Genomic DNA, 13,877 nt, shown 5'->3' on the forward strand with positions numbered 1-13,877 from the left:
CTGGGATTTGAACCTGGTTCTTCTGCAAGAACAACCAGTATTCTTAACTGCTGAGCCATCTCTCCAGCCCCTTAAATAAGTTTTTATACTAGTTTCTTAAAATGCCTATTTTCTTTGTCAAAGTTGAAAGGCTGATTCATTGATTGTAACAGGGCCAGCTGGCTGAGCCTGTGCTGCCACAGGCCTGCAATCTAGCTATTCTGGACACTGAAGCAGCAGGATTGCAAATTCAGACAGCCTGGGCAACTAAAAACAGGGCTGGTGATGTAGCTCAGTGGCAGAACACTTGCCTAGCATGTGTGAGGCCCTGGGTTCAACCCCCCAGTTGGGGAAATGGAAGTGGAGCTGTGGATAAAGGATAAGTTTGCTGTCATGAAACTGTCTCAATGGAAAAAAAGAAAAGGAAATTACTTTTCTTAGTTGCAAAGTTGAGGAGAACGAGAGGAGTCCGCTTAGCTGTGCTGATTACTCATGTCATGTAGCATGGTAGGTGGGGGCCCTAACCTAGAACCCGAGCCAGGATTGTGTTTTGTAATAGGCATGGCCTAAATAATGGCAAAGTTATTCAACTGTATGGTCTATAGCAGTAATGATCTTTATGAAGAATTATACCACAATCTGACAAAATACAATGAAATAGTATGCACTGAAAAGAAGATACAAAACAAATCCTACTCTAATCATAACTATATAAAAACATACAAATAAAAATGATTAAGACCTGGAGGGATCAGCGGTTAAGAGAACTGGCTGCTGCTTTTTTTTTTTTCTCATTTAAGCAGGGTGTTTTTGTTTTTGTTTTTTGTCTTTTTGAGACAGAGTCTCCCTGTAGCCCCAGCTGGCTTGGAACTCGCTCTGTAGACCAGGATGGCCTCGAACTCACAGAGATCCACCTGCCTCTGCCTCCTAAGTGCTGGAATTAAAGGCGTGCGCCACCACACCTGGCCTAACATTTAAGCAGTTTTTTATTTTATTTTTTATATCTATATAAAGTTGTATAAGACTATTCTTACATCTTCTCGATGGTTTCTTCCTTGCACTTTTCCTCTCCTACTTGGTGAGATTTGGCTCTCCATTCGAGGATCTTTTTGTGGTCTTTGTCCAGCTTTAGCCTGGTGATAACCACCTTGCTGCAGTGAATGCCCACATGGATAGTTATGCCATTAGCCTTTTCCTGTTGCACTTGTTTGATGTAGATGAAATATTTCTTCCTGTAAGAGAGGAAGAGGGGCCACTTTGCCGATCTGCTGACCTTTGTAGTGCCCTCATACAACTGAACTTCATCATCCTTTTGAAAGTGCATAGACCAAACATTGTACTTCTGTCACAGCTCTTTGGAAAGAGGGGAGGACATAGTCTTCCTCCAAATGTGAGATGGTGCATTGAAGTGCCTTTTATGGTTCTTCTTCGGTCAGAAGTCACAAAGGGATTAAACTTCATTTTGGCAGCTGCTGCTGCAGTGATGGTCACAAAAGGGAAGAGAAGAGCACTGGCTTCTTTTGCAGAGGACCTGGGTTTGGTTACCAGCACCCACGTGGTGGTTAACACTGTCTATAACTCCATTTCCAGGGGAATCTGACGCCCTCTTATTACCTCTATGGGCATTGCATGGCACAGGTACACTTATATACATGCAGGCAATACATTCATACACATAAAAAGTAAAGATAAAAAATAAAATATTTTTAAAAAATGTTTAGAAGTATTGAAAATTTTTCAATACTACTGCTGTCTAGTATGTTACTACAGATTTGTGACTATTGAGAACTTGAAATGTTGCTAACTCAAATTGAGACATGCTGTGCCAAGTACCCACTGGATTCTTAGACTTACTATGAAAAACAGAACAAAACAAAACAACAAAAACAAAAAAAAATACCAAAACCCATTAAGTATCTCAGTAGTAGTAAAAAATACCCCCCCCCCAAAAAAAATTGTCTCGGGGCTGGAGAGTTGTCTCAGTGGTTAACAACACTGGCTGTTCTTATAGAAGACCAGGTTTCAAATCCCAGCACCCATGTAGCAGTTAACTGTCCCTCCAGTTCCAGGGGATCCTACAGCCTCTTCTGTCCTTGGGAATTGCACAACATGGGTGTACATATAGGCAATACATACATACACATAAAATAAATATAATTAGTAAAATAGTAAAAAAAATATCTTGTAGAATGCTGATGTACTAAATTAAATAGATGGTATTTTGAACATTAATTTCACTGAACTGGGCATGGTGGCTCACACCTGTAATTCTAGCACTTGGGAGGCCAAGGGAGAAACACTGCCGTGAGTTTGAGACCAACTTGGATTATATAGTGAGTTCTAGGCCAGCCTAAAATGAGACTAAATACCTCCTATAATTTTTTTCTTTTTCTTTTTCTCCTACAATTTAATGTATCTATTTCTTTCACTTTATACAATGTGCCTATTAGAAAATTTAAAATTGCAGAATTAACAGGAGGAGGAGGAGGAAAAAGGGGAGGTTCTTGAAAATAATAATTTACAGCAGAAGCAAATGAAATTGGGGTCACAGAGATGAACAGGTGAAGAGAGAGGTGGAAAGTAAAGTCTGGGCTGTTTAGCCATAGTTTTGATTGTAGAGCGCTTGAGACAAGGAAGAGTCTAGGAGAGCTGCTTGACTTCTGGTTTGTGAAGGTGGGTAGGTGATAGGGTTCTTCAAAGGACAGTGAGCACAGTAGCAAAGAAAAAGAACCTCAGTTGAAAGGGAGGGCCTAAGTTCAGATTAGTGCAAAGGTGGTGACCAAGGCCCCGGGCCGAGTGCTGCCAGGTGATTTGCCTGCAGTCAGGTGATGCCTTTGTCGTTCCTGTTTCCAAAACTCATCTGAGACAACATTAGATCACACAGACCAGAGTTCATTGAGGCCCAGATATTGGTCTCTTTTCTGTCTGCAATTGGAGGAGCATATTGACTTAAAATAGTAACATTAATGGAGAGAATGTTCTGATAACTGTAAAATTTCAAAGCAGCGAAAAATGCAAATCTCAAATGTCAGTTTTTATGACTACTGTATTCTCTTCTCATTTTTTGGGGTAGGCCTTACAGGAAAAGCTGTGGAATGTGGCTGCCCCTTTGTATCTAAAACAGAGTGATTTGGCCTCAGCAGCAGCAAAACAGGTAACTATATGGACATTTTTTCCTCATATAGGTCTGCCTGGGAATTACCTAGTGTGGAGGCCTTCTTATGGTCCCATGCCTCATGGTTTCTGTAATGCTGGCTATGCTCGAAGTCGGTGATAGGAAAAGCTGTGTCATTACTATGCACAGCACTGGCTTTGGGGTCAGGAGACTGGGGCTCTAGTCTCAGATCCGCCCCAGCCCACTAGGTGATATACTGAGCAACTTACTTGACTTCCTTGACTCTCCCTCCTCTGTAAAATGTGGCAGTTGACTTAGATGTTTCCTGAGATTCTTTTATGTTCTAAAATATTACCAGTTTGTAGACCAGTGAGACGATGCAGCTGGTAAAAGTGCTTGCTGTGCAGGCCTGATGGCCTGAGTTCATCCTGGAACCCACATAAAGGTGGAAGGAGAGAACTGACTCCAAAATCTTGTCCTCTGACCTCCATATGTATGCCACTGCACATGTGTACCCACACTGTCGTGTGCACATCGTCCACCCGTTCACAACAGTAATTTATATATGTGAGTAGAATATGAATATATGAACATACATCACCTATTTGTATTTCAGATATATTAAAATCTAATAACTACAGTGTGACTCTTCCATCTAAAAATGCAAGTAAATTCATTTGAGGTTGTTTATATTTTAGCATATACTATCTCTTGACTGTCCAAAGGTTCTTACATTTTCTTCTTAGCCATTGCTTTTATTTGCCTCAGGTGTATTTCTTTCCAGCTTTGAGCAGTTCCCCTTCATTCCTAAACAAGAGGATAGTCAGGCATGGTGGTGCATGCCTTTAATCCCAGCACTCAGGAAACAGAGGCAAGAGTATTTCTGAGTTTAACACCAGCCTCTTCTACATAGTGAGTGAGTTCTAGGCCAGTCAGGGCTGCATAGTGAGACCCTGACTCAGTAAATAAATTAATTAATTAATACCAGGTTGTAGTGAACCTCTTGGGTTTTACCTTGTATTGTAGGTAATGAGCCTATATGTGACCCAGCAGTTATGACCCAGTTCTAAGCTAACGATGGTGACTATGAATGTAGTTACCTTACAGTTCACTAAATGATTCTAAGCCTTTTGTTTTAGTGAAGCCTCATAACACTTCCATTAGGAAATTAGGATTATGTTTATTTTTCAGATGAGGAGGCTAAGGCTCAGCAAGGTTAAGTTCCTAGAAGCTCTAGAGAGTAGAATCAGATACCCAGAATCTTTAGAAACTGTGCTACCTGACCATCCATTCAGACTCACAGATCTCTCATGTGGCTTATTGTAGGGAAGTACACCTTAATGACTAGAACCAAAAATAGACCTTATTAGGAAGGTTGGGATCAGGAAAAAGTTTTTTGGAAGAATGAAAAATACCATTGCTAAAATACCAAGTATTGTGCTAAGCTCCTTCCATATCCCACTCAAAATTTGGACTTTCGTGATCTGGTTCTATTTATTCCCTATATGCAGATTAGGAAACTGAGACACTATGTAATTAAGTAACTTGTGTACTGACAGTTATAGGCAAGCCCAGGATAATTTCTCTGACACCAAAGCCTAAGGGAAGATGGGCACAGAAGGAAAGAGAAGCATCATCTGGGCAGATTGAGCAAGGGCAGAACATACACTGTGCTTGATCTAGGGTCACAGACATGGTTCTCAGTTATGCCTTCCCTAACTTCCCCCAGACAGACCAGCTATCAAAGCGGTGGTCTGGTTGAGAACATGGAGTTCCTGAGACTCAATTCTGGGGATACTTTTCCTGGAGGTTGGGTGTACAGTACAAATAGATGGTCAGTGCTTGAGTCGCAGTGGCTCTACTTAGGAGTTTTTGACCTTATGATACTTTAAAAGTGATAGCATTTAGTAGAAACCTCACTTTGCTTCATTTCTTTCTTTCTTTCTTTCTTTCTTTCTTTCTTTCTTTCTTTCTTTCTTTCTTTCTTTCTTTCTTTTTTTTTTTCTTTCTTTCTTTCTTTTTTTTTTTTTTTTTTGAGACATGATCTTACTATGTCGCCTTTTGGCTTGAACTCCAGCTTCAGCCTCCTGAGTTCTGGGATTACTTCGCAGTTTTGAGTTTTGATCTTTTCCTGGACTAGCTAGTAATTTTCAAAACAATGCTTTCCTGTGATAGTAGGTGTTAGTAACAAGCTACAGCCCCCTTCTCTCCAGCCCTGTGTCCAGGGGCTTAGACAACTGATACTCTGTAATACTGTGTTGCTAAACTAGAATATAGATTGTGTTAAATGCAGTTTTGTTTTGTTGAGACAGAGTCTCACTATGTAACACTGGCTGGCCTGGAACACTCAAGAGATCTACCTGCCTCTGCCTCCCAGAGCTGGAATTAACCATATGCACCACCACGCCTGGCTTTAAATGCATTTGATTTATAGTATGTTCTCTCTCTCTCTCTCTCTCTCTCTCTCTCTCTCTCTCTCTCCCCCTCCCTCCCTCCCTCCCTCCCTCCCTTCTCTTTCTTCCTTTCTTCCCTCCTTCCTTCCTTCTCTTCCCTTCTTTATTTTCCTTCTTTATTTTTATTTTTTGTTTTTTTAAGGCAGGACCTCCCTATGTAGCTCTGGGTGGCCTGGAACTTGCTACGTAGAGCAGGCTGGCCTTCAATTCACAGAGATCCTCCTGCCTCTGCCTCCCTAGTGCTTGGATTAAAAGCAGGCACCACAACCCGGGCAGTAGTTTATTTTTAGTATTACTATGGTTTTATTAGACTACAGCCCCATTATCAGTCGGTGAACATCAGTATTCATTTGTTCCCATAACACAGTGAATTTGAATTTATAGTTACAAAGCAGTGCTTTGCAGTTTCACTGGTAATTAAGCTTCTGTGTTTTCACATCATATCATCAAGTAAGATGACTTTACTACCAGATACTAGTCTTTTTCTTCAATTGACAAAATAATTTATTATCTTTTCACAAGATATACTGTATTTATTTCACTTGTTACTTTAAAACCCCAGTTCAGAAGTAAAACTGTTCATTGAAAAAATTCGGGTTGGGGGCTGGAGAGATGGCTCAATGGTTAAGAGCACCGACTACTCTTACAGAGGACCCAGGCTTGATTTCCAGCACCCACATGGCGGCTGACAACTGTCTATAACTCCAGTTCTAGGGGAATCTGACACCCTCTTCTGACCTCCTCGGGCATTGCACAACACAGGTGCACTTAGACATATGCAGGCAATACACATAAAATTAAAAAGTAATAAGTAAAATTTAAAAAAAAAGCACAGTGCTTAAGAGTACATACTGCTCTTACAGAGGGCCCGAGTTCAGTTCCTGGCACCTAGGTCAGCTGCCTGTAATTCCAGCTCCAGGGAGAGCTGATGCTTCTGATCTCCTCAGGTACCTATACACATTTGGCATATATTCACACAGCCATAGACAGATACAGATAAACAAAAAGTAATTTAAAAGAGTTTCACCTAAAAAGATTGACTATAAAATTGTCTGGCTCTTAAATAAGAATCTGGGTATCAAGATTTTTTAAATTAATTCTTTGAGAATTTCATACAATATATTTTGATCTTATTTACCTCCTAACTCCTCCCTATCTCCCTACCCTGCCCTCAATTTTGTGTTTTCTTTTTTTCTTTTTAAAAAATAATCCATGGAGCCCAGTCTGTACTGGGGCCATCCACTGGGGTGTGGTCCACCTACCTGGGGCCACACCCTTAACAAAACAGACCCCATAGAATCCATCTGTCCATAGCACTTCAGTTAGGGGTGAAAGCTCATAACTTCCTCCCTCTATGCTGGAATCTGATATTTTCACTAATTGTTAATTATCTTTTCCTTATAGATCATGGAAGAAACCTATAAGATGGAGTTTATGTACAGTGGTGTGGAGAATAAGCAGGTGGTGATTATACATCACATGAGGCTTCAGGCCAAAGCTTTGCAACTTATAGTAACTGCACGAACTACTCGAGGGTAAGATATGGAGCTGGTAGATGGTTTTTTTCTTTTTAAAGACACTGTCAGATGCATATACAGATCTCTATGAGGTTAATAATAAGTAAAGTAAGGTTTTTGGAAGATTTTTTAAAAAATATTTTATTTATTATTTTTATTTTATGTGTATGTGTGCAGCTGGGTTTGAGGCCAGCCTGATCTACTAAGAGAGTTCCAAGCCAGCCCAAGACTACATAGTAAGATCCTGTCTCAAAAAAAAAAAAAAGAAAACCAAAACAACAAAAACATTATAGTTTATAAGGGTTCTGTGGTAATACAGAGTCCTAAAACAGTTGTCCTTTCTTGCATATACCTTCATAGTTTTCCCAGGCAGTGTGAATATGTAGATCATGTATGTTAATGTCATGGGATCATAGTCTGTGATATATTCTTTCTTCTCATTATTATATAGAGATAAAAATGTCTTTTAACTCATGTCATATTACTTTTAATTTGTTTGCATTTCTGATTATTTTGTTCTTTTGGGGATTTGTCTCCCTAGTAGACTCAGATGGCTTGGATCTCACCATGTAGACCAGGCTAGCCTCAAACTCACAGAGATCTACTTGCCTCTGTCTCCCGTGTGCTGGGATTAAAGGCATGCACCACTGTGTCAGGCTGTCCCTTATTTTTTTTTTTTTGCCAGATCAGTCAGTTCTTCTTTTTCTTTTCTCTTCCAGAAGTTAACTCCAGCCTGGTTCAGTAAGAGGCAGAAAAGAGTATTGTTAGTTGAACTGTTGTATTGCTTTCCCTGTCATTTTGACCAGATTGCTTAACAGAAACCTCTGGAGAAAAGGAGAGGTTTGTTTGGTCTCTCACAGTTTCAGACAGTTGCAGTACTTCATGGTGGTTGGAACACACACGTCACAGACCAGGAAGCACAGAGAAATAAGCCAGAGCCAGGGGTGGCTTTCACTGTCTTAGGCCTGTGCTTACTGTCCACAAGGCTTTCAGGCCCTATTTCCTGAAGGATGCAGCAAAGACCCAGCCTGTGGGGAGATTTCAGATTCAAACCATAATCTCTGTTAAGGCTGTGGTGCCACATTGGTTAGTTTCACATCTTGACTTTAAATTTTTAATTAATAAGAGTATCTTAGTCAACTTACCTAAGACTTTTGTTCTTATTCCCTTAAGTGAAATTGGGGTAATAATAGCACATGCCTAATCCTCATAGGGTTAGTGTAATATTGATCAAATTATTACATGTATTTTTGTTTTGTTTTTGAGACAGGGTCTCCCTATGGTTCCAACTGGCCTGGAACTTGTTATGAAGACCAAGCTGGCCTCCATCTCATGGAGATCTGCCTGCCTCTGTATCCCAAGTACTGGGACTAAAGGTGTGCTCCACCACACCAGGCAAATCATTACACGTAAATCACTTAAAGTACTGCATATCACATGCCGGGCGTGACGTGAAAGCCTGAGTGTGCTTGTACTTGGTCTCATGACATTTAAATAATTTGGAATTTTGCTTCAACTTACTATTTTTTTTATAATGTATCTCTTAAGAATCTTTTCTTGGGTTGTTGCTGGAGAGATGGGTCAGTGGTTAAGAACACTGGCTGCTCCTACAGAGGACCCAGGTTGAATTTCCAGACCCCACATGATAGCTAACTCCACTTCCAGGGGATCCTGCACACTATTCTGGCCTCTCAAGGCATTGCACACATGTGGTATACTTACATACATGCAGGCAAAACACACATACACACCCATACTGCCTCCCAAGTGCTGGAATTAAAGATGTGTGTGACCATGCCTGGGAAAGTTTTTTTTTTAATTTAAAATAAAAAACAAAGAATCTTTTCTTGAGCTGGCAACATAGCAAGTAAAGGTACTTGCTGGCAAGCCTGATGACCTGAGTTCAATATCCATTAACTACGTGGTAGATAGAAAGATCCAACTTGCAAAAATTGTTCTATGACCTACACACGCACACACACACACACACACACACACACACACACACACAAAATGGATGGATGGATGGATGGATGGACTGATGTAATAATTTTTTTCTTGTTGGGACAGTGTGTTCCTGTAGCCATAGCTGACCTGGAACTTATTATGTAGACCAAAGTGGCCTTGATCTCACAGAGATCCACCTGCCTCACCCTCCAGAGTGCTGGGATTAAAGACATTTTCATCTCCTCTCCCTGTCTTTGGGTTCCTATATCCTTTCTATTCCCTCTTCTGCAGTGTTCCTTGAGCCTTAGAAGGGGTAGTATGACTGTCATGTTTGGGGCTAGTCTAAACATCTTGAGCAGCCATCAGTCTTTGCATTTACCACCATTCACTGAAAAGAGAAGCTTCTCTGATAAAGAATGAGTGCAGTGTTTGTCCGTGGGTGTAAACATATTTAAACTGGGGGCTTGAGGGATGGCTCAGTGGTTAAGTACACTGCTCTTGCAGAGGACCCACATTTGGTTCCCAGCCCCCACATGGTAGCTAACAACTGTCTATAACTTGAGCTCTAGGGAATCCAATGTCCTCTTCTTGTCTCTGTGGGCATTGCGTGATACAGGTGCATGCAGGCTAAATACTCATGCACATAAAATAAAAGTGGCTCAGTAGTTAAGAGCTCTGGCTGTTCTTGCAGAGAACCCAGGTTTGGTTCCCAGCACCCACATGGCAGCTAACAACTGTCTGTAACTCCAGTTCCAGAGGAATCTGATGCCCTATTTTTACCTCTGTGGGCATTGCATGACACAGGTGCACTTACATGCAGGCAATACATTCATACACATAAAATTTAAAAGTAAATTTTTTTTTTTTTTTGTCTTTTTGAGACAGGGTCTCCCTGTAGCCCCAGTTGACCTGGAACTCACTGTGAATATCAGGCTGGCCTCAAACTCATAGAGATCCACCTGTCTCTGCCTCCCAAGTGCTGGGATTAAAGGCGTGAGCCACCGTGCCTGGCTAAAAGTAAATAATTTTTTTTTGGTCTTTTTGAGACAGGGTCTCCCTGTAGCCCCAGCTGTACTGGAACTCACTATGTAGACCAGGCTGGCCTTGAACTCACAAAGATCTGCCTGCCTCTGCCTCCCAAGTGCTGGGATTAAAGGCATGTGCCACCATGCCCAGCTAAGTATTTTTTTTTTTATTTTATTATATGTGTATGAGTGTATTGCCTGCTAGATAGGTGCACCTATGTCATACGGTGCTCATGGAAGTCAGAAGAGGGTGTTGGATTCCCTGAACCTGGAGTTATAGACAGTTGTTAGCAGCCATGTGGATGCTGGGACTCAAACAATGGTCCTCTGTAAGAGAAGCCAGTGCCCTTAACCACTAAGCCATCTCTCCTGCCCCTCCACAAAAGTAAATAAATTAAAAAAAAATTAAACTGAAGTTTCATACCATGTCAATTTAGTTAACCAATAGTAGTTAAACCCCCCCACCACCACCTCGTGACCTCCCCAGACATGAGTTTTTGACTAAGTTTGTACCAGGCATGTATTCCCTCCTGTGAAGCATGCCTCAAATCCAAGCCAAGAGTGGTTGGTTATTCCTATGACAGTTGTACCACTGTTGCATCAGTGGGCACATCTTGCCTGGCAGGTTGACGTAGTTCGTACGGTTCACAACTAGGTAAAACCATTGTACCTTCCCCCCGCCAGCAGCCTGTGTAGTGCCTTCCAACACCATGAAAACTAGCCAGCAGAGAGGAAGCTTCTAACTCAGTTCCAGTTTCCTTTCTCTGTATCCTACAACCAAGGTGCATGGTGTCTTCAGCAACAGGGTCTTATTATCGAGTTCTGGTCAGCAAACAAGAGGCATAACAAAAGCCGTATTGTTCTGGGGGCCTAGCAGGCTCATAAAGAGGTACCCCACACCTGGCACTGGGATTTTCATTTGATAGACAGTGACTCTAGGAACAGCATTATCCAGCCATACAAGGATTTTTTTTTTTTTTTTTTTTTTGGTCTTTTTAAAGCAGGGTCTCCCTGTGGCCCCAGCTGTCCTGGAACTTACTATTTAGCCCAGGTCGGTCTTGAACTCACAGAGATCCTCCTGCCTCTGCCTCCCAAATGCTGGGACTACAGGCATGCGCCACCACGCCCGACAGGATTTTTTTTTTTTTTTTAAGTCACAATTGCTCTTTTAAAATCTCCTCTCTACTTCTTTTTTTTTTTTTTTTAAAAAAAAACTGGAACACTTACTCTAGTAATTATGGTTTTATATTTTTGTTCTTTTGGGTTTTTTGGTCTTTTTGAGATAGGGGCTCCCTGTGCCCCCACCTGGCCTGGGACTCCCTATGTAGACCAGACTAGCCTTGAACTCACAGAGATCCACCTGCCTCTGCCTCCTGAGTGCTGGGATTAAAGGCATGCATCACCATGCCCTGCTCTCTAGTAATTGTTTTTGATTACTGGTATAAATAAGTATTTTACTCAAGAGCTAGGAAGGTACTAAGTAGTTAAGTGCTTGCTGCACAAGTGTGAGAATACGAGTTTGGATCCCTGGAGCCCATATAAAAAATGTCAGGTGGGTAGAAGGCCTGCCTGTAATTTTAGCCTGGGAAGGCGAGGACAGGATTCCCCAGAGCAAGCTGGCTAGTGAGACTAACTGTATTGGCGAGCTCTGGGTTTAATTGAGATACCCTGCCTCAATAAATAGGTAGAAGGGTGATTGAAGATGATTCCTAACCCCAGTCTCACCTTGAGCCTCCACATGCATGCTCACACACATGCATGCTCGCCCCCACACGTGCCCCCACACAAGCAAACATGCATTTGTATATACATGCATGTCTCACACATGAAAGTGGAAGGAAATAGAAGTAGTATGAGGCAAGGCCTCCCTCTAGTCCCAGCTGGCCTGCTCTCACAGAGATCTGCCTGGAATTAACGGTGTGTTTGTTTTTGAGGACATAGGGCCTGTTGCCCAGGTTGTTTTGTAGCTGAGGATAACCTTGAACTTCTGATCCTCTTACCTTAGTTCCCAAATTCTGAGATTACTGGCTTTCAGCACCACTCCCAGCTAGACCTTGCATTTCTGGCTCTGCCTTTTGTATTCATATATAAATGGAATTCTGTTCATTTATAAATGGAATGCTGTTTATTGACTTATTCTCTGGCTTTTACTCAGCTTTCTTTTTTTTAAAAAATTATTTTAAAAAAATTTTATGTGTATGAGTGTTTTGCCTGCTAGTAAGTGCACCTATGTCATGCTGTGCCTATGGAGGCCAGAAGGTGTTGGATCCCCTGGAACTAGAGTTACAGATGATTATTACCTACCATGTGGGTGTTGGGAACCAAAACCAGATCTTCTGCAAGAGCTGCCAGTGTTCTTTTTTTTTTTTTTGATCTTTTTGAGACAGGGTTCCTGTAGCCCAGCTGGCCTGGAACTGACCACACCTGGCTTGTAGCCAGTGTTCTTAACCGCTGAACCATCTCTGCAGAGTTAGCTTTCTTACACACCCTTGGCCCACCTGCCCAGAGAAGTACCACCCACAGTCAGTTGGGCCCTCTCATATCAGTATCTATCAAGACATTCTCTCACAGATGTGGCCACAGGCCATTCTAATTAAGGACCTTCTTCCCTTGAAGTTCCCTCTTCCTGTCAGGTTGGCAGCACACACTAACCAGGAGTATGGAGGCTGCTTGAGGACTCCTGCAGGAGACCATGGCCTGCAGGCTGTGTTGCTTTCCATGTCTTTAGCTAGTCTGGTGCCGGGTGTGGTATTCTTTGACTTTCAATGTCCATTGCCAAGTGGGCGATGCAGTGGTTTAATCCAATCTTTGAGTCATGGTGGGCATGGTAGGTCTTCTGCTGCTCTGAGTGACTATTCTTAGCATGTGCTGTACACACTCAGCCTTCTTTCATGTGAGCTCAGGTTTCTGGGACTTCTTGTCCTCACTCCTTAGTTCACAGATTATATGTGTTTCTGATAATTTGCATTTTTTTTTACTACAGAGTTGACCCCTTATTTGGAATGTGTGAAAAATTTTTACAGGAAGTGGATTTTTTTCAGAGGTAAGTATTTGATAACTCTTAAAATGGTTTATTAAATCTTGTTTATGCAGAAAGTAACAGGTACCAAACAAGATCACAAACCAGGTTCCTCAGTTTATCCTGTGCAGCCTGTCCACATGCCCTAATTTGGTATTTTCTCTAATGGTGTATAAACTTCTCTGAAGTTAGAGCTTCAAAAGTAAACATATAACTGAATAATGAAACCATCAGGAATCATTTGGATTCAGCACTTAGCTGGACCACAAAAAGACAAGTATGAAGAAAACTCATGAGCTGTTTGTTGAAAAATTACAGCTTATTAGTTTTTTCTTCATTTTGAAATTCCCTATTTCTCTATAAACAATAAAGAATTGTTCTTTAACTTTTTTTATGCTTTTCCTTGAGATAGGCTCTTGCATTGTAGCCCAGACTGCCCTCGTATTGTTGATCCTGTGTCTCAACCTCCTGAATGGTAGGATTACAGCTATGTATTAGCATGCCCAGCTTTGTTCTTTGGCTTTCTGAGACAGGGCCCCTGTAATCTATACTGGCCTTGAACTTGCTGTGTAGCTAAGGATGTCCTTGAATCCTGAACCTCCTGCCTCTACCTTCCAAATGCACACTGAAGGGCATTTGGGGAAACAAATCAGGCTCCATAATCCTTATTATATAAAAGAATACATTAAATTGAGTGGAAGGGGGCAGTGGGAAGAGGTGTAGATTGGGGAGGGGATCTAAATACCATCAAACTATATTATGTGAAAATTGCAGAAATTCAATTAAAAATTTATTTAGAAAAGTGGGGGCTAGAGAGCTTAA

The 13,877-nt window shown here is 41.5% G+C and overlaps 1 protein-coding gene across 2 annotated transcripts in view; it reads left to right on the forward strand.

Moving 5' to 3' along the window:
• Positions 1 to 13,877, forward strand: part of Ints4 (integrator complex subunit 4) — a 102,219-nt gene that overhangs the window by 73,566 nt on the left and 14,776 nt on the right. For both annotated transcript variants that reach the window (XM_008844206.2, XM_029568852.1), the window contains exons 17-19: positions 3,053 to 3,133; positions 6,952 to 7,082; positions 13,020 to 13,079. In XM_008844206.2, the coding sequence (XP_008842428.1) occupies positions 3,053 to 3,133; positions 6,952 to 7,082; positions 13,020 to 13,079 (272 nt within the window). The remainder of the gene's footprint in view (positions 1 to 3,052; positions 3,134 to 6,951; positions 7,083 to 13,019; positions 13,080 to 13,877) is intronic.

The sequence above is a fragment of the Nannospalax galili genome, unplaced genomic scaffold, assembly GCF_000622305.1.
Source record: "Nannospalax galili isolate Female #2095 unplaced genomic scaffold, S.galili_v1.0 scaffold278, whole genome shotgun sequence".
In the NCBI taxonomy this organism is placed as follows: Eukaryota; Metazoa; Chordata; class Mammalia; order Rodentia; family Spalacidae; genus Nannospalax; species Nannospalax galili.